General features: G+C 38.8%; 1 protein-coding gene across 5 annotated transcripts in view; it reads right to left on the reverse strand.

Annotated features, from left to right (window-relative positions):
- Synd (protein kinase C and casein kinase substrate in neurons protein Synd) overlaps window positions 1-22376 on the reverse strand; it is a 762925-nt gene that overhangs the window by 206414 nt on the left and 534135 nt on the right. For all 5 annotated transcript variants that reach the window (XM_067143439.2, XM_067143441.2, XM_067143442.2 and 2 more), the window contains one exon: window positions 15653-15894. In XM_067143439.2, coding sequence (XP_066999540.1) covers window positions 15653-15866 — 214 coding nt within the window. In that variant the 5' untranslated portion in view covers window positions 15867-15894. The remainder of the gene's footprint in view (window positions 1-15652; window positions 15895-22376) is intronic.

A 22376-nucleotide genomic window follows, 5' to 3' on the forward strand; every position in this document is an offset into this window, starting at 1 on the left:
CAAACTTGAAGTCTCTACTGCAGATCCGACATACCACCTTTTGCTGGGGTTCCTCGGAGAAGTACTCCCATGTCCACGATCGTTTCCGAGTAGCCATAATGTCCACTGCAAGTGAGCGACTCACAAGGCCAAAAAACGACTGCAAGCACAGACAACGTATTATGTCTCTACCTCAACAATGTATACTCCTCTACAACTATATCTATAGCCATCATGCCTCCATATATGCACAGTGATAGATTTTTGGAACATTTTAGTGTCGTATCCCCGTCAACAGGTGAGTGGAATCACTAGTACTACGAATTAAAGTGACTGAACATGGTAATTTATTGGCGTTAGGTAAGTTGGTTCTTACGAGTTGAAACTCATATGATTTCCTATAGATGTGCGTATATTAAACGGATGATATTACCACTCTATACTATATTATACTACTTATATTACGTACTGCTACGTAATGCATTGTCATGTCCCTGGACATAAAAAAATGCGTGAAGCAGTGTTTTAGTACCTGTGCCATCAGAATACTTCAGACAGGGAATGAGAATTTCAAGCGTGGAAATGGCAAGGAACGGCATCCAGCGGCGAGCGGTTGGTGCGCTGTCTGAGCTACGGAGGAACCCCATTTCATGACAGGTGCCATATTATAATCACCCAGATAAAGATAACCACACGCGTCCTTGGTAAATCACAGGCAACTCACACGCGTCCTTGGTAAATCACAGGCAACTAAATGTTATGTATGAAATGCCACGGTGCTTTGCATGATACATACGTCCAAGGATTTATTTGTCGGAAATACTGTATTTAATGATGCCAAAAACCACATGCTCATGGTAATAACATAAGTTTATATGGCAATTTGTTGAATTCTTGTAATGCACTAGAATTACAAGAAAATTAACCCAGCCCTGTGTGTCCAATGATGCGTTTTCGCAACATGCAATACGTACGGATTGTGAGATGCAATTTAAAAACTCCTGACAGCTCAGTTTTACCAAGCGAGTTGGCCGTGCGATTAGGGGCGCGCAGCTGTGAGCATGCATCCGGGAGATCGTGGGTTCGAGCCCCATGTCGGCAGCCCTGAAGATGGTTTTCCGTGGTTTCCCATTTTCACACTAGGCAAATGCTGGGGCTGTACCTTAATTAAGACCACGGCCGCTTCCTTCCCACTCCTAACACCTTTCCTATCCCATTGTCGCCATAACACCTATCTGTGTCGGTGCGACGTAAAACCAATAGCAAAAAAAAAAACAGCTATATTCTATCGGACACAAGACTTCAGGCCTGTTCACATTTTCTTATTATATAGGAGAAATAGTAAAAATCATAGCACTATAATAAAACTGAACAGAATATGTTATTAAAATGATACATACAATGTTCAGAGGAACCAAAAATGGAAGTAGCGACCAAGTAACGAAAGGAAAACCACACAAATACTATCACTATGCAGAGCTCATCGCCATGTCGAGCAGTCACTTCCATTTGATAACCAAAAGTAATTCTGGGCATATATGGATTTAATAAACTGATGCGTCCACTATGACTTACGGTACGCCTGTATTTCTGTAGAATGGTCGCTATCGCTAATGACTCTACTTCTACTCTACGCGTAGTGCCGGAAGGTGAATATCAACGTGAATGAGTGCAGACGGAATTGCGGCTCGAGCCCTAACACACACTCCTGCTTAGCGCGCATGCACGCCTACGTCACGAGGGAATTCTGTGCTGCTCGATCTGGCTCGACCACGCTCCACACACCAGTTCGTGACGACAGCACTCGAGCCTGCTCGAGCAGGCGATCGAGTGGCCCATCCCTAGTTCTATGTTGTGTTTGAATGAATAAACAAGATGGTCCGTTTGAAGTTATAAAAGTTATTTTGTTGCACGTTGGTTTCATCTTCACACTATAAGTGGTGTTATAAAACAGTGATAATGCCTAGAGTCGGTAGTGTGTACAAGAAACGTAAATTCCAAGGGAATAAATACACTAAAGTAAACAATTGCGAACCTCTAGTTCATTCTAACCTGCAAGAACAAAGTAGTCAAAGTGATAATGTAGGCCTAAATATTCCAAGCTGTTCGAGTAGGAAATTGACATATTTGGGTGAAGAAATTGTTGACAGTGATTCTGCAAATAGTGTTGGTAAGGGTAATATTATTGTTAATGTACAGTTATTATCAAAATTCATTAGCAATAACACCTATTGTAAATACTGTAAATGTGAAGACTCCTTGTTTATTACTGAAGATACTAGTGTTATGAAAGGACTTTCTTCTGAACTGGTAATTATTGTCATAATTGTAACATAAATAAATCATCTAGGACTTCAGGAAAAACTTCAGATAGATATTATAATATAAATTTAAGAATGGTATATGGCATGCACTGCATAGGCAAAGGGCAGAAATCTGCCTAGAGCCTCTGTGCAATGTTCGACTTACCCCCTCCACCTAATAAATTTAGTAATTACTATTTTAAAGAAACATCTGCATGAAGTGAGTAAGGAAACAATGAGAACTGCAGTAACAGAAGCTATCCAAGAAAACAATGGTGATAGTGACATTACTGTGGGATTAGATGGGACATGGCAGACGAGAGGCCACACCTCCTCTCATGGAGTAGTTGCTGTCACATCTAGTGACACAGGTAAGGTATTGGACTTAGATATTCTCACAAAGTACTGCAGAGGTTGCAGGTTAAACATCAAGGACCATAAATGTGTAAAGAACTCTGAAGGCTCCAGTGGACGGCATGGAAGCAGCTGGTGCTAAAGAACTCTTGCTTCGATCAGTTGATGAGAGAGGAGTGCGGTACGTGAATTACCTAGGAGATGGGGATTCTAAAGGATATAAGTTAGTCAGTGAGGCACAGCCTTATGGCCCTAATATAAGTATAGAGAAACTTGAATGTGTAGGGCATGTGCAGAAAAGAATGGGTGCCAGACTTAGGAGACTAAAAAAAGACTTGAAGGGTAAAGTGTTGCATGACAAAAAAAAACAAATAGCAGGTGCTGGTATGTTAACTGATTCAGAAATAGACTTGATTCAGACTTACTACGGGTTAGCTATCAGGAGAAATACCCACAATTTGAAGCATATGAGGTCATCTGTGTGGGCAATATTTTTACATAAGGCATCTACCGACTCATACCCACAACATCTGTTGTGCCCCAAAGGTGAGGAGTCATGGTGTGGTTTCCAGAAAGCTTTAGCAGGTGGTATTTGTTATCAGCACAAACACTAACTTCCTAGTGCTGTGATAGAAGCCATGAGATCTATTTTCAGAGATCTCAGTGAAGAGAAACTGTTGAAAAAAATGTCTTCATGGGCAGACTCAAAATGTAAATGAAAGTTTTAATAATTGTGTGTGGGAACACCTACCAAAAACTGTTTTCATAGAGTATAGTGCAATAGTTATTGGTTTATGTGAGGCTGTTATCACATTCAATGAGGGTGCAATGGGGAGAATTAAAGTTTTGAAGGCAATGGGCATAAAACCAGATCATAACACCACAACAGCTTTGTGTCGAATCAATCAAGATCGAGGAAAATATGCTGAAAGAGCTGCTGAGGCCCCATCAAAGGAAGGATTGCAAAAAGAAGAAAAAAGGAAGGTAGATGAATCAGCTGAAGCAGATAATGACTATTCTTCAGGGATGCACTGAAGTAGGCTGTAAAACTAAGTTTTATGTTTTCATCACTTTTTCTCAATACTATATTTTTGTAAACAAACTTACATTTTTTCAGGAACTGTTAGACATAGAAAGCTGAAATTTGCACTATGCATTATGGATGTAATAGTGACTGCTGATAAGTAAAATTATGCAATTAGGTTCAATAGATTCTATGATATTAATTTTTTATTTTTAGAATTTTGGCAGATTTTTTTTTTTTAGCAAGTTAATTATTTTCTTCACTGAAATATATTTCAGTTAGGAATTTGAATTTACTTACCAAAGTGAACTAATAGTGGTAGAATAACATGTAAAAATCTCAAGTCCAAATTTTTGAAAACGCTCTCAGAAATTGTACCTAAAATGTCAAACTTTTTAGAATTTTCAGTAAGTTTATGACTCTTTTACTTACAAGTTTTTTGATTTAGAGTAATGAATGTATGAACAAACAAAGAACAGGCTTTGATAAACTACTGAAAAAATAATTAACAAAATCCATTGAAAACTTAATGTTTAAATGGATGAAATACCAAGATGCGCATCGCTCTGCTTGGAACACTTCCCGGTTCCCTTAAATATGGCAAAAGCAACCTCTCATCTTTGAAAAAATGGTAACAGTTTGTACTAACCCATCACACGGTGGAATTTTCGTTGCTAGAAGTAGTCTCAGAATTGCAGTGAACAACAAAGGTCATCTCCAAATTGTGCATCACAAATGCATGCCGATTATCTCTAAAGAATGCCTTATACTGCGAAAACGATCGCTCCACATCACAGGAAATCAGACGTGCATAGTTAAAGAGAGGAATGTCACCAATACTAATGCCATCAATTTTGCCAACATGAGCACCCATTAATACATTAGAAATTTGGCACATTGTTTGAAATCCTCTGCCTTTCCTGAACAAATTGATATTTGACCTTTAACAATCCCTGTACCTGCGAAGCCGGGAGCGAATCTAATTTATTTTCAACAGCTCTCACTTCCTTCACGGTTTCGGACAACAGGTTAGTGGATTTTTCAAGTATGTCTATAATTTTACACAAGAAGCTTAGATTGGCAAATATAAATGCCAAATCATTTTTCAAAGAGCTGTCTTTCAGTATCTCTTGAAGAATCTCAATTGACGACACGTCATTTTTATCTAGTGCATTCACAATGGATGCAAAACTTTTGAAATTGTCTGCGTAGTATACCACAGCGCTAAGCGAGGTACCCCTACCGCGTAACAGTAGACAGAGGAGGAAGCGCAAGATCTGGGTTTTCTCTTTAAACAGATTCCTGAGGGTGTTTTTACGAAGACTTTTTTGCCATTAGACACTAATTTATCCACTTGAGGATACTGAGCCCGCACAGTTTCACATAACCTGTGTAGAGCATGAACAACGCAAGTTACGTGTATCATTTTCGGAAAGCTCACAGAAAGGCCTTCGGCTGCCCTTTTCATGTAAGCTGCACTATGAGTAAGGAAAAGCAATACATGGTCATATTTTATACCTTTTGGCCAAAGTAAGTGCATGGCTTCACTGAATAACCTAGCTACAGTGACATGGTTTGCACCAAGCATTTCTTTACACGCTAGCAAATAAGAATGTTCACAAGCAGTTTTGTCATTCTTCAGCACACCAACTACAACATTTCCTACTTTTCTGCCACTTGAATCAGTGGTTTCGTTAATGCTCACCCACAGTTTTTCGCTATCACATACTGCCCGAATTCTCTGCAAAGTTTCTTCATAACATTTTGGGAGTTAGTTTTTACTTAACGTGGATTCATCTGGAGGCTCAAAATTAATGTACTTTGTTAAGAAATTTCTGTCCCGGATTATTTATTTTGCCAAGAGGAATGTCGGCGCAAACAAATGCTCTGTACACATCTAAATAATACTGGGAATATTTAGATGGGCCTGTATTTGAGTAGTTGGTTCAGCTATTAGTAATTGCTTCGAACGCACACGCAAAGCAGCCACAGTATGCTTATTTCCAGACAAATGCTGGGTTACTTGAGAACGATGATCGGCACTTACTGTTTTACCACACGGTTGGCAAAATAATACTTTTCCACTGGTAGTGAAAATGCTTTTAAATTGCACTACATATTGTTGAAGACACGGCCTTGTACTCGACTTCTCTTTTGGCATTATTTTGCAGGTTACGACACACGCATTCTATGACTGCCTTTCACTGATATTCTATAAACAAAACCCAAGCAGGCTGACTCATAAAAGCGAGTTGGAATGACATCATGCAAGGAAACATGTGCAGCAAATCAAATCGCTGTCTAAATGTAACAACGTAGCCAGTGACCAGCAAGTTTTAGAACTTCTGGAGGGAAGTCTATAAATATGTCTATAAATGTCCAATAACGGACATGATGTTAAATACACTGTTAAAAACAATACCGTACTCATAAAATGAAAATATGACCATTATTTTATAACACAGAAGCATTTTAAATTACCTTGATTAACAAATATTGCCGATTTATGTGCTTAATATAGATTTTCGTAAAATATGTATTTACATTTTTAAAATGTGAAAATATGTGTTTTTATGTGAAATAAGATTAAGTTTTTACACTTGGGGATGCACAATAGGAATAATGAACTTTGTAACTTGCATTAAAACTTACGCAAAAAGAAAAAAAAAGAAAAGTAATTGCATAAAAATCCACTCCCTACCTGTAGGGACACCTAACCCGCACAATTGTGCGTATCAACATTCAAAACCTCATGGTATTACGTACGATGTTGTAAGTTCACAATTTACGTTTGTTAAACAATTTACACACTTCATTGATTATATCCTGATATTCAGTAAAGCTTCTAGATTAATATGAATGTAATAAATAAATACTTACTTTAGGTATTACTGCTTCCCGCCATCTTGCCTATGAACTGTATTTTAAAACTCTTCTTCCTGCCCCCTGGTGGTCAAGCACTAAATAAAAACAACTGAAGTACATGTTACGTGTTCCGCATAAGAACTGCAGTCTGGTCTAGTGCCAAGAAAACGTCAAATAAGCTCAGACATAAATAAAATACGAACTTGCACAATTGTGCGTACACGGTCTGAAAGGGTTATAGCACCACACTTCAAAGGCTTCTATTTTCTTTCTTTCTTTCTTTCTTTCTTTCTTTCTTTCTTTCTTTCTTTCTGAGCTAGTTATCGTCCATGTTTCACTTCCATACAATGCTACACTCCAGACAAAAACATCTTTATAATTTGTATATCAATGTTAGAAGTGAGCAAATTTCTTTTCTTAAGAAAGGCCTTCCATGCTTGTACTAATTTGCATTTTATGTCCTCCTTATTTCTGCCATCGTTAGTTATTTTACTAGCCAAGCAACAATATTCATCTACTTCCTTTTAGACTTCATTTCCTCATCTAATATCTCCTGCATCACCTGACTTTGTTCGACTGCATACCTTACTTTTGTTTTGGACATTTATTTTCATCTTGTACTCTGTCCATACCATTCAGCAATTTATCCAGATCATCTGCAGACTCAGGTAAAATAAAAATATCATTGGCAAATCACAGGGTTTTGATTTCCTCTCCTTGGATTGTGATTCCTTTTCCAAATTCCTCTTCAATTTCCTTTACCACCTGTTTTATATAAATACTGAAAAGAAGAAGGGCCAAACTGCAGCCATTCCTCACTCCTTTCTGGATTGCTGCTTCATTTTCAAACCCCTCGATTCTTATCACTGCAGACTGATCTTTGTATAGATTGTAGATAATTCTTCTTTCTCGGTATCTGATCCTGATCACCTTCAGAATCTCAAATAGCTTCGTCCAATCAAGAATATCCAATGCCTTTTCTAGATCTACGAATGCTATGTACGTGAGCTTGTCCTCCTTAATTCAGTCCTCTAAGATCAGCCATAACTTGAGGATTGCTTCACATGTTCCTACATTTGTTCTGAAGGCAAATTGATCTTCTCTCAACTACCATTCCTCCTTAGCTGTCCTTAGAGGCATGATTTTTTTGCATTAATTCTTGAACGCTTTCACGAGAAAGATACTAATTTTTGCGTTATTTCGCGAAATAGATATTGCCGTATCACTTTAATTTCGATTTAATGAAGTTCTAAAATTAATCTTTAAAGGTTTCATTATTGTGGTTCTGAATTATTTATATGAATGGTAGATGTATAAATTACTAAGAGCCAAGTCAGTTTTCCCTTCCAAAGACTGTTTGCTGCTTGCTAGTACTTCGTTTGAACAATGGGGGACGTATTATTTCCTTAGTTGGTTAGCTGTGGAAAGGTCCCCAGATCCTAACCAATGGAAAAAAGAAAAATCTTTATCAGAAAGAGATCTTAGAAAACCCAGTCTTACTATCACTGATCGTTGATTGTGGAGGTTTAATTGATAGACTGTACATACCTGGTACATACTTTTGAAGCCAATTCCGGACTGCAGGGTCATCTACTTTCTCCAGCGGGATGTTGGCTTTGAGTAGCATTGCTATTGTTTCGTGACTAAATTCTATTTTTTTCACTCTTAGTTTTCTTTTGCTTATCTAATGAGAGTTCTATTGTTGCCTGCCATTTCACTGTTGGAGTGCTAAATTTACATCCTGAATGTTCCTTATTTTTAAAACAATGTTTTGAGACAGTATCTTTTTTCTCCCACTCGATACGAACATTACAAAATTTACACATTAAAATATTGCTTTCCAAAACGTATAAACCTTCACTCATTAACTGTTTAGCTCTGCTGTGCACCATAACACTTGTCAAGCGACCCATCTTCGCTACTGTCTGTGATCACTTTCTTAATTTTACCTGACCACGAAGCCAAAATACACCAGTCAATTGTGCTGCTTGTAGACGTCATGCCGTGAGGAGACAGGCTGGGGTGGGATTATCAGCCACCACAAGAACAACATTCCAAACATTTTGTGTGGCAAGAAGCCTGGAGCCAACCCCTTTTCTTTGATGCCATGTCTTAAAGAGATTTTCCAGAACATTCATGATAACATATTTCTTTCCTATTGATGAATCTTTGTTTGCTCTTCCTTTTCATACATAATCTTGGAACAAAATGTCAAGTTTGTTATTCACTACAGATTTCACTGTAATATTGCGCTTATCGCAAAATAATTGAATTTCGCTTTAAAATGGCCTTATCGCTTTAATTCGCTTTAATTTGCAAACATAATATCCATATTTTCTTAACCAGGAACATACGATTCGTAAAGATATCGCAAAATCGCTTCAAAATATTTGTTTGTCACGTTTATCGTTAATGCGAAAAAAATCATGCCTCTAGCTGTCCTGCACTTCCTCTCTACTGGCTACTTCATTCTTTAATCGTATGTATTCTTTTCTACCCTCCTTGTTTTTTTGCATTCTTGTAAATTTTTTTCTTTGTCAATCAGGTAAGTATCTCCTGAGTTATCCATAGATTCTTAGTTGACCTTTCCTTTCTTCCTAACCTTTCTTCAGCAGCCTTACCAATCTCATTCTTCACGATTGCCCATTTTTCCTCTATTGTGTTTCCTTCAATATTTTCATTTAGTTCTTGTGCAGTATGTTCCTTGAAACAAGCCCTTCCACTCTTTTCTTTCAACTTGTCTAGATCCCATCTTCTTGCATTCTTTCCTTTCTTCAAGTTCTTCAACTTTAGATGGCTTTTTATCACCAACAACTTGTGGTCAAAGTCTTGCAATCCAACACCTGGTTTCTGAATATCTGCCTAATCATAATGAAGTCTATTTGATACCTTCCAATGTCACCAGGCCTTATCCATGTCTATAGCAATTGTTTGTGGCGTCTGAGCCAAGTATCAGCAAGGACTAAATTATGATAGGTGCAGAATCCAACAAGCCGACTTCCCCTTTCATTCTTCGCCCCAATCCAAATTCTTCTCCTACTGCATTACCTCCAATTCCTTGGCCTACAGCAGCATTCCAATCTCCCATCACAATTAGATTCTCATCACCTTTTATGTATTATATTAAATATTCTCTTTCTTCATATATTCTCACAATTTCTTCTTCACCTGCTGAACTAGTAGGCATATAAACTTGCATTATTATGGTGGGGTTTGGCTTGGTGTATACTGATAACAATAATTCATTATGCTGATCGTAGTAGCTTATCTGCTACCCTGTTTTCTTATTCATTATTAAACCAACTCCTGCACTTCCCCTGTTTAATTTTGTGTTGATAATTCTGTAGTCGCCTGATCAAGAATCCTGCTCTTCCTGCCAACGTCCTTCACTTACACTACATCTAACTTTAGTCTATCCATTTCCCTTTTCAGATTATCTAACCTACCACAACGATTCAAACTTCTAACATTCCATGCTCTGCCTCAGAGAATGTCAGTATCCATCTTCCTGATGATTGCCCCCTCTCATATAGTCCCCCCTGAAGATCCGAATGGGGGACTATTCTACCTCTGAAATATTTTACCTGGGAGGAAGCCATCATCAGTGCATCATCCATTCATACAGAGAGAAATCCATATGCTCGGGGGTTAATATTGTCTGTAGTTCCCCATTGGTTTCAGCTGCATAGCAGCATCAACACAGCTAAGCCATGTTATATATAATTACATGGCCATGTCAGTCCATCATCCAGACTGCCGCCCTTGCAACTTCCGAAATGCTGCTACCCCCTTTGGATAAACCATTCGTTAGTCTGGTCTCTTGACAGATACCCATCCGATATGGTTGCACCTAAGGCTCGGTTATCTGCATTACTGGGACACGCAAGCCTTCCCACCATGGCAAGATCACATGGTTCACAGGCAAAGCCCTTTCTGCTGCATACGTATACAAAACTTTGTAAAGTTTGCAAGTTACATCCATTTCTTTGAAATAAAATGAAGTTAAATGCAAAAGAAAGTTCAATCTCAGTTCTAGATATGTCAAAAAGTTAGTAGCAGAAGAATATGTTTACTATGAAGAAGAACTTAGTATGGTAAGAATATGCATGAAATACTGTGACCACTACATACACATACATACATTACATACGAAGTGTGTTCAAAAAAAGACCAAACACTGTAAATTGCGCGCAAACCGCAACATTGAGCAAGTTGTGACTGTGGCGGCGCCTAGCGGCAACTTCTGACAACAGACCGCTGCTTTCCGCATTCCATTGCTTGCATTGTCAGTTGAGTTAGAGCCTCTGAAGTGATTGCGTGTGTCACATGTTCGTCAAATTCTATAATGAAACAGCCTGAGGAATAACGCGTGTGCGTGAAGTTCTGCTTCAAAGTTGGGAAGACATTTGTGGAAACATTTGAAATGTTGAAGCTAGCATACGGGGAGGAATGCATGAGTCGTACACAATGCTACGAGTGGTTTAAACGTTTCAAAGACGGTAGAACGTCTGTCACTGAAGACCCTAGGCCTGGGCGACCTTCCACATCAACAGACGACCGCCATGTCGAGAGAGTTTGTGAAGTGATTCGTGGAAATCTTCGTTTGACAGTCCGAGAGGTTGCTGATCAGGTGTGCATCAGCGTAGGATCATGTCATGCAATTTTAACCGAAAAACTTGCTAAATTTGTCCCTCGTTTGCTGACTGACGATCAAAAAGAGAACCGAGTCAGCATCAGGCAGGAAATGATTGCTAACGCAGATGCTGATGACAACTTCCTGAAGAACATCATCACTGGAGATGAGACGTGGGTGTACGGTTACAATGTCGAAACCAAAAGGCAATCATCACAGTGGGTGGGGAAAGGTTCTCCTCGACCGAAAAAAGCACAAATGAGTCGTTCAAACATCAAGGTGATGCTGATTGTGTTTTTTGATTGGAAAGGCATTGTCCATCACGAGTTTGTACCTTGAGGCCAGACAGTGAACAAAGAACTGTACCGGAATGTTTTAACGCATTTGAGAGATGCTGTGCGTAGGAAGAGGCCTGAACTGTGGGAAAAGAAATCCTTGATGTTGCACCATGACAATGCACCAGCACATGCCTCTCTCTCGGTCCGCAGTTATCTGGCAAAACACCAAATTCCTGTTGTGCCCCATCCGCCCTATTCTCCCGACTTGGCTCCAGCAGACTTTTTCTTATTCCCCAAATTGAAAACCACCTTGAAAGGACATCGTTTCCAAGACACTGAAGAGATCAAGGAGAATGCGACGAGGCAACTTCATGCCATCAAAGAAAGTGCATTCCAGGAAGCATTCCAAAAGTGGAAGAAACGTTGGCAACACGCTGTTGATAGTGCAGGGGACTATTTTGAAGGGGACAGTCTGTGAAATGATGTAAGCTACATAATAAAGTTTTTCTAGCCACAGTTCGGTCTTTTTTTGAACACACCTCGTACATTATCATTATAGACTGTTATGCCTTTCAGCGTTCAGTCTGCAAGCCTCTGAGATTTTACTAAACGTCGCCACAATCCTCGATTTGCAACTAGTGTTGTGGCCTCATTTAGTTCCATACCTCTTATCTTTAAATCGTTAGAAACCGAGTCTAACCATCGTCGTCTTGGTCTCCCTCTACTTCTCTTACCCTCCATAACAGAGTCCATTATTCTCCTAGGTAACCTATCCTCCTCCATTCGCCTCACATGACCCCACCACCGAAGCCTGTTTATGCGTACAGTTTCATCCATCAAGTTCATTCCTAAATTAGCCTCTATCTCCTCATTCCGAGTACCCTCCTGCCATTGTTCCCACCTGTTTGCACCAGCAATCATTCTCGCTACTTTCATGTCTGTTACTTCTAACTTATGAATAAGATAATCCTGAGTCAACCCAGCTTTCGCTCCCTTAAAGCAAAGTTGGTCTGAAAACAGACCGATGTAAAGATAGTTTCGTCTGGGAGAATACTGCTGATCGGAACTGCGAGCTTGCATTAGCTTTACTACAGCTTGATTCAATCTCACTTACTATATTACCATCCTGGGAGAAAACACAACCTAAATACTTGAAATTATCGACCTGTTCTAGCTTTGTATCACCAATCTGACATTCATTCTGTTGAATTTCTTACCTACCGACATCAATTTAGTCTTCGAGAGGCTAATTTTCATACCATACTCATTGCACCTATTTTCAAGTTCCAAGATATTAGACTGCAGGCTTTCGGCACAGTCTGCCATTAAGACCAAGTCGTCAGTGTAGGCCAAACTGCTTACTACATTTCCACCTAACTTAATCCCTCCCTGCCATTTTATACCTTTCAGCAGATGATCCATGTAAACTACGAACAGCAAAGGTGAAAGATTACAGTCTTGTCTAACTCCTGTAAGTACCCTGAACCAAGAACTCATTCTACCATCAATTCTCACTGAAGCCCAATTGTCAACATAAATGCCTTTGATTGATTTTAATAATCTACCTTTAATTCCATAGTCACCCAGTATGGCAAACATCTTTTCCCTCGGTACCCTGTCATATGCTTTCTCTAGATTTACGAAACATAAACACAACTGCCTATTCCTCTCGTAGCATTTATCAATTACATGGCGCATACTGAAAATCTGATCCTGACAGCCTCTGTGGTCTGAAACCACACTGGTTTTCATCCAACTTCCTCTCAACGACTGATCGCACCCTCCCTTCCAGGATGCCAGTGAATACTTTGCCTGGTATACTAATCAATGAGATACCTCGATAGTTGTTGCAATCCTTCCTGTTCCCTTGCTTATAGATAGGTGCAATTACTGCTTTTGTCCAATCTGAAGGTACCTTACCGACACTTCACGCTAATTTTACTATTCTATGAAGCCATTTCATCCCTGCCTTCCCACTGTACTTCACCATTTCAGGTCTAATTTCATCTATTCCTGCTGCCTTATGACAATGGAGTTTATTTACTATCCTTTCCACTTCCTCAAGCATAATTTCACCAACATTCTTTTCCTCCTCCACATGAGCTTGGCTGTTTGCAACACCACCATGATGTATTCGTTTTACATTGAGAAGATGTTCAAAATATTCCCTCCACCTCTCCAGTGATTCCCTGGGATCTATTAGGAGTTCACCTGAATTACTCAAAACACTGTTCATTTCCTTTATCCCTCCCTTCATAAGATTCTTTATTACTGTCCAGAAAGGTTTCCCTGCTGCTTGACCTAGCCTTTCCAGGTTATTACCAAAATCTTCCCATGACTTCTTTTTGGATTCAACAACTATTTGTTTCGCTCCGTTTCTTTCATCTACGTACCAATCCTGTCTGCCTTGGCCCTTGTTTGGAGCCATTTCTGATAAGCCTTCTTTTTACGTTTACAGGCTGCTCTCACTTCATCATTCCACCAAGATGTTCGCCTTTTCCCATCTTTACACACAGTTGCTCCTAGGCATTCCCTTGCTGTTTCTATTACAGCATTCCTGTATGCCAGCCATTCACTTTCTATTTCCTGAACCTGCTTAATGTCTACTGTTCGAAACTTCTCACTAATCATATCCATGTACTTCTGTCTAATTTCCTCGTCCTGGAGACTTTCTACCCTTATTCGTTTGCAGACAGATTTCACTTTCTCTACCCTAGACCTAGAGATACTTAGTTCACTACAGATCAGATTAATTACATGTAAGTGGTCTGTATCATCGAAAAATCCACAAAAAACTTGTACATTCCTAACAGATTTCCTGAATTCAAAGTCTGTTAAGATATAGTCTATTATGGATCTGGTACTCCTAGCCTCCCATGTGTAGCGGTGAATAGCCTTATGCTTGAAGAATGTATTCGTAACTGCTAAACCCATACTAGCACAGAAGTCCAGCAAACGCTTCCCATTCCCATTAGCTTCCATGTCTTCCCCACATTTACCAATCACCCTTTCATATCCTTCAGTTCTATTCCCAACTCTCGCATTGAAATCGCCCATTAGCACTATTCTATCCTTGCTGTTGACCCTGACCACGATGTCACTCAATGCTTCATAAAACTTGTCAACTTCATCCTCATCTGCACACTCACATGGTGAATACACGGACGCAATTCTTGTCCTAATTCCTCCCACTGACAAATCTACCCACATCATTCGCTCATTTACGTGCCTAACAGAAACTATGTTGCGTGCAATGGTATTCCTGATAAAGAGCCCTACCCCAGACTCTGCCCTTCCCTTTCTAACACCCGTCAAGTACACTTTATAATCTCCTATCTCTTCCTCATTATCTCCCCTTACCCGAATATCACTTACTCCTAGCACATCCAGATGCATCCTCTTTGCTGACTCAGCCAGTTCTACCTTCTTTCTTCCATAAGCCCCATTAATATTGATAGCTCCCCATCGAATTCCATTTCGTTCGCCAAGTTGTTTCCAAGGAGTCCCTCGCCTGTCAAATGGGAGTGGGACTCCATTACTCTCATAGGTCCGAGGCTTGCTTAAAGTGTTCCGAGCTCGGTAAATTCATGAAGCAGGATGCTGCCCTACTTGCACATAGTCCAAGTGAGGATCTCTCCTCTAACGGGTTATGGACCACCGGTGAATTGTATGGTCCTAGCCGCCTGAGCACAAGGAGGGCCACGACTCAGAATATGTCCAAGATGCCCACTCCCATTCCATAGCAACTGGTATCCCGACTCTCAGGACCACTTACTAGGCCACTCAGCCGTTGCCCATGGTTCACGAACAAGGACGTGACTACAGTAACCCACAAACATGAACCATTGACCACTACAGTTTTCAGAATTTTCAATGAAAACTATCCCTTTTTATCCAGCGTTTCTGTCATATATTTCAACTAATCCATATATTTAAACTAGCCAAATTAATAAACTTTGAAATAAAAGCCCTAAAATTGTTAGTGACCAGCTGGACAAACAAAGCACGATTTTAAAAAATTCCACATGTGCAGTGGTTTTATTAATATCAAATGGATGAAACTGAACTAAACAATACCCAAACAATCCTTTCCGTTAAATGCTAAACAACTACAACTGTCTTAAACAAATTGCAATAAATATTTTCAATAAAATTATCTTAGATTATTAACCTTCCTACCTTATAGCACCCTCCTATACTTAGTTAATTATCATACCTTTTTCAATTAAATCATTCCATTTCTTTGCCCAGCCTTTCAGACTTTTAGAATATGCCTTCTCGATATCAGCACGCTCCTGGATGAGAGTCATAAGGTCGTTACACAGCTTGTAGCCATCTTCGATTCGCTTGGTGGTGCGCTTGTAGTTGTGTGGCTCCCAGAATGAGTCGCTGGTTGCTATCAGCATGTTGTCATCACTGTGGTGGGACATGTTTACCAGCTGTCACTCCTCAGTCCACCTGTACATAATAATCAGAGAGTGATGTACTGATTGCACCATGTGGCAAAGGACTTTTTAAGAGTCTAAACCACTTCCAAATTACTTTAAGAGACATGTGGATAAATATCTATAAAGAATGGTGAGAGGATACATAACACAAGTTAAATGAAAAGAGAATAAAGAAAACAAATACATACACATGAAAAAGAAATCACTCACTTATCAAAGTATTAGATAATTACTCTCTTTTCATAGGAGATTGATTTTCAAATTGATGAAAAACCTCTAATTAAACCAAATGCAACACCCACTTTCTGGGCATTAACAAACTCAATAACTTGAACAATAGGTGAATGAATAGTGAGCCAACATGGAATCTACAACCTAAATTAATTTAAGGTATATTTTCCCCGGGCACTGCAGTTTTCCCTGTCATCTTTCATTCCAACAACACTCTCCAGTAACATTTCATTTCATCTGTCAGTTATTTTTCATTGGACCAGAGGAGTGCGACAGGCTTCGGCAGCCGGCACATTTCCTATCCTCGCCACTAGATGGGGGCTTCATTCAATCCACTCCTGACCCGGTCGAATGACTGGAAACAAGCTGTGGATTTTCATTTTCTTTTTACAATTTGCTTTAAGTGCACCAACACGGATAGGTCATTTGGAGACGATGGGATAGGAAAAGGCTAGGAGAGGAAAGGAAGTGACCATGGTACAACCCCAGCATATGCCTGGTGCAGAAATGGGAAACCACAGAAAACCACCTCCAGGGCTATCGACAGTGGGGTAATTTAAGGTATAAGGAATAACTATGTTACATCTATATTTACTATGAAGAACAACTCTGCATGGTAACCTCTTGTTAGTATTATCTAATAGCAACATTAACTTCAGCCTTTTGGGTTTAAATGGAGGAAACATCCTCTTTACAATGTATCTGTGATCAATTCTTCCTAAGTATTGCTTTTCACCTAGTCCATGCTCATCTGAAAATAATATGTATGTTATAATATACTGCTGTCTTCCAGGTTGGCAGGAAACTACCAAAGGCTAAGGGAGTTAACCCTAACAGAAAATATTCAGCTGTGCAAGACCCAGCAAGTCAGAAGTTGAAAATATCTTAATTGTTTGCAAAACATACAAGAACCTCAAAGCAAATTTATCATGGCAAAGACATAAGCCTGGAGCAAATAATGGCTTGTAAGCAGTTACACCAACTACAGACAACAGCAAAATACCTACCCGCAATGGCGGCTGGTTACAAAAGTGCTAAGTGCGCTAATGTCAAAAAATTAAGTCCACACGCTCATTCTTAGTGCAGAACTTCTCCATCACTTTGGTGGTGAAGCCTTCTATGCGTGACACCATCTTCTTCTCTAGGGACAACACCGCAAGTGCAGTGAAGTGTTTTGGGGACATGGCAAATTTTTTAACATCTTTCAGATTCTGCTGTTGCCATTGGAAGTGTAATCACAATCCTTAGTAACTCTACTTCCCAGAATGAGTCCTGTAAATTGTGTGATAGTATGCTGAAGCAATGGAACAGAGCCTTCAGCGTTTCTGAAGTCCTGTCTCTCATATAGAACATGTAGTTCTGTCTACAGATTGTTCCTATCCAGAACTGAATAATATTGAACAGCAGCTTCAAGTTCCCTTTCTGTAAACTTTTTAGAGTATTCACAAAAGTTGATAGAAAATAAATTTGCTGCATCAAGATGATTAATGAACTAAAGTGATGATGAGGCTGTTGTTTAATTCTGTAACACATTTCAATTGTGTCAATTTGCCTGTCTTCCATTTTCATTTCCTCTATAAACTAATGAAGATTCTGTTTCAGCATGGCTCTGACCTATGCCATCTCCGATCTGCCTCACATCACCTATGAAATTAGACACTGGATTCCCTGCTTTGATTTCATCTATCAATGTTCATTGTAACTGTTTGTATAACAAGTCTACTACATGTGGCATTATTTTGCTAAAAAATGTTAACTAGTAAATAAATTCTTAGTTATTCAAATAACACTGCAAACCAATTGCCCCATGGCAAGTTTTGTCATGTGGCATTTTCTCCAATTCTAGCAAACATTCTTTCAACCTTTCCTTGTTCTCAAATATTACTTTCACTGTTCCAGATTAAAGTTCCACCAAGTCACAGGATGGTTCACAATTCAACGAGCCACCACTGATTACAATACAACTGTCGTGATAACCTTGAAAAGAATGTGGGAAAAGCCGATAAATCAAGAGGGAAAAAACCCTTACGGATTTGTCTTGTGAAGCAGCTTTTCCAATAATTAAGTTCAACTGATGGGCACGGCAATGTATGAAGTGTGCACTAAGATAATGAAACTTAATTTTTGCTTGAACTGCCCGTGTTGTGACACTTATCACGGAACATCCATAAAAAGTCTGTGCGATTAATCTGTGAGGTTTATCTTCAAACACAGGATTTAGTTTGTTTAAGATGCATTCAGAAATTGCATCTGCTTTTTGACCGTACTGTTTAAAAATCCCAAAAGCTTTTCAAATGGTTTGCCGTTATTCTCAAAACGACAAAACAATACCAACTACTTCTGTTGAGACATATCGGCTGTTTCATCTGCCATTACTGCAACACAATCTACTTCTAAATACGTAGACTTTCATAACCACTAAATGACATAATATTAATTTGGGGATATTACGTTGCGTAATGTTTATAATATGCTGACACGTTTCGATCCTGCGACCAGGATCGTCTTCAGAGCAATAACAAATAATGTATTGGCAACTGTCACTCCATAGTAACCAGACTCAAGACAGAGAGAAACCCTGTTAGAAATATAGTTCATTACAGGGCTCCAGAGTCAAGGAGAAAGATGTTGACGAGTTAACTATGGAGCTACATACTATCCACTTCATATCCGTATCGACTATAAGATCCAATTAATTGTTCCTTCAATTAATTTTAACTATGGAGGGTAGCCATGATCTACTCCCTATATACAGTAGCTGTCACCTTTGTTAAAATCATTCGGGTGTTCAGCATTTTCCATCGCCGCACAAATTATTCTAGGTAAAAGAAAAATAACAGAAGTTGCATCAGAAATGATTTGATGGTCATTATGTATGGCATGTTCTGCCACAGCAGACTTATCTGGCTGGCAAACGTGTCAGCAGATTATGATATCAGTCACTATTTCTTGCCAAAGATCAGGTTCCACGTGCATTTCTAGTTCTTACGGAACAACTTCTGCAATGATTTCTGTAAATTTGAAGCCTGTTTTATGGAAACAGTTTGCAGTTGTTTGCTCCATGATAAAATTGTATATTACTCCTTGATCCATCCATCAGCTGCACAACTGATGTCATTTGGGGAGGAAAGTAGACTATCCTAATGCTCTTGAATTTAGGAGTCGTCTTATGAACTGTGCAGTTATCAACAAAGAGCAAAGTTTTCCTGATTTCTTGTTTTTTATCTAGCGCTAAAAGCCAATTTCTAAACGTTTGCAAGTTTTTTTGTTAACCTTGTACTCTACTGGAAGAATTTTAACAGCTTTAAAACATCTTAGTTTTGCTGATTTCCCTGTCATTAGCAATGGTAACTTTTAAGAGCCATCGATCTTTGCCCCAACCAGAACCATTACTCTTTCCTTGCTGTTTTCCCTGCCAATGCTTTTTCCCCCTTTAAATTTTAACGTTTTATCTGGCATACACTTAAAAAAAAAGGAGCTGCTTCGTCTACGTTGAAGATGTCTTTTGGTTTGTAACCTGCAATGAGTTCAGACAATCCATTTAAGCACTTACAGGCCATTTCTTCATAAAATGAAACACTTTCACCACACGTTCTTAAAACAAATGCTGTTTCTTTCTTTAAACCCAGTAAACCAACCTGAGCTTGCTTTAAAATTAACAATGCCTCAATTTTCAGCAATTTCTTCTGTTTTAGCATGCACTAATGGGCCACTAAATGGAACGTTAATATCATAGGACTGTTTGAACCACTTTAAAACTCACTCATTAATATCAGAAAATTCAATGCCTCTCATTCGTTACCTCTTTCCTTCATTTTGTAAAACTCAGCCTTCCATGATTTTATATTTATTATTTTATGTATGCTGCTGATATAGTGTTAGGCAAGATTCAATACTCTATGGCAATTTCAGTCTTCTTTACTCCTCTTTCCACTTCTCTAAGCACTTCAACTTTTTTGCAAGTGTTAAAACTACTGCACTGAGAGATGAAAGGTTCACATGCCAAGATTGACGGCTAAGGATCGGAGAAGAAGATTTCCAGTGGCCAAGTATGGATGCCCATAGGCAAGCAATGGTCAAGACCATGCCGATCCTACACTCACTGACGGTTGCAGAAATAAAGGTTAAGTCTGTTAAAAATAGTGACTTTCTGACCATAACTAGAAAGCTACAATAAAAATAGAGAATTCTTGGGAATTACTTGAAGGCTTCGTGGAGCTGTTACAAAATTAATTTGCTATAAAATCCTGACTTGGAATTATCCAAATTTAAGCTTCGACAATTCTTTTTTTTTTTTTTTTCTTCTTTTTTTTCTTTCAGTGAACGATTAAAATAGCACTTTCAAGGGGAATAAACCTTTACTCAAATTGTACAACATCGTTTTAATCAGAAACCAATGCAAGTATCATTTATAATTATTTTAATCAATAAAATTGTGAGTATGCTATAGTGCAATAGTGCATGAATAGAACTAGAACATTAAGCGTTGTAACATTGACTACTGAAACTGAGGAGTTAATAGACATAATGGTAATATGCTAAATTCTCATAATAGGGATGAGTGAAACCAAACACGAAAAAGAAAATGGTACAAAAATTCACTGGTTTGTATGACATGTGCTGCAAGTGTTTCCATATTTGGCCTACTTCCAAGGAAATTTTGGATTATTTAAAAATTATCATTTTTTATCACTGATATTTGTGGGACACTCCGTACCACACGTGTGGGACTTTCACAAGACACAAGCTTCGAGAATTTCCAAGGACAAGACAACAAGCGTCAAATTACAAATTTAAATTCAATTGGTTTAAATAAGTATTGTTTATAAATTTCATTTTCCGTATTGATAGATTCAATGTATAGACAAGAAATGTGTTTTTCCACCAACCAATACATGATTTATTGTAAATAGAATACACTAGTACCAGTTTCGGCCCTTAACAGCCATCATCAGCTAGTACATGATTAGTTTCCAGCCATTAGACAAATCACAAGTTGTTATTGTGTTAGACATCTGGATGTCTAATGGGGGATAGAAATGCAGTATACAGTAGCATGAAGTTAAAATATCTGTGGTCAAAGGTAAAAAGTTACAATAAGTTAGAACATGAGTATACAGAACACATTAAAACATATGGGCCACAATATAAAACACTTAAAAAGTTTTAACATATTAAAATGCTTATTAAAAGTTCATGTTGCTTAGATTCCATTCTTCTATCTTCTGTGCAGTTCCTTTGCTTCTATGTATGTTGGCTTAGCTATGTGAGGTAATCTTCGAGAATGTCTGAGGCTGATATGTGTCATGTTGGTATGAACCTTTGTCATGAAAAAATTTTGTGTTATATAATCCAACTGTGATGTACTCCAGTAAATTTTAATATAACAAACTGCAGGTCCTGAGTTTGAATTTAGAAGCTGTTGGTGGCAACACCTCTCGTCTATGTTCGTTTGTGGTGTAGTTGTTGTTGTGGATGTCTTGTACCAATATGTCTGAAGGCTTGCTGTGTTCTACTATGAATAGTAGTGATCTGGGTGCCAGTCCTCAAGGAGAGGTACTAACAAGGGAACTGTCCATATTGTCATATAGAAATTGACAATGAAATTTCTCAGAGACCATGAGGAGACCCATAAAATAGCGATGTACAAAAATTTAGCTGCCATTTCGAACTGGAAGATTTTGAAATCTTGATACAAAATCCATGTGAAAACACAGCTTACTGGACAACCCTTGCTTCTTGCTGGCTCACACGGCGCACAGCGGAGTGGAGTTGCAGTTGAGCTGGAGAGATAAAACAAACTGGCAGGCTGCCATGCACCAAGTTCACTTTATTGTTATGGAACGAATGTAAAACATAAACGAGGTGTGTTAATCGCATGATAAAAACACAAATATTTTTAGCACCATGCACAACGAATATGGACTTTGAGGCCACATTGTTCTTCACAGTTTGCTTTACTTGTTTGAACGCAATATTCTGCAGGCAGTTCGATCTCTGGAGGTCTTTCCGTTGTATAATTGGTTGTGAACCACAAATATTTAATCATGCCCTTGAACCGTGGGGAAAAAATTGAAAATGAATGAAGGACTGCACTTTCAGTATGCTATTTCTCTGATAAACATCAAACTGAAGTCTTCACAAGTCGGCACAATGTCTGTTAAGCGGCAATACAAAGCCTTCCACTGCCGGAAGAAAAACTTGTCCAAGGGCTGTATTTTCCCTGTAGTACCGGGAGGAATTTGGAGAATTTCTATACTG

Source organism: Anabrus simplex, chromosome 3, assembly GCF_040414725.1.
Source record: "Anabrus simplex isolate iqAnaSimp1 chromosome 3, ASM4041472v1, whole genome shotgun sequence".
NCBI classification, from domain to species: domain Eukaryota; kingdom Metazoa; phylum Arthropoda; class Insecta; order Orthoptera; family Tettigoniidae; genus Anabrus; species Anabrus simplex.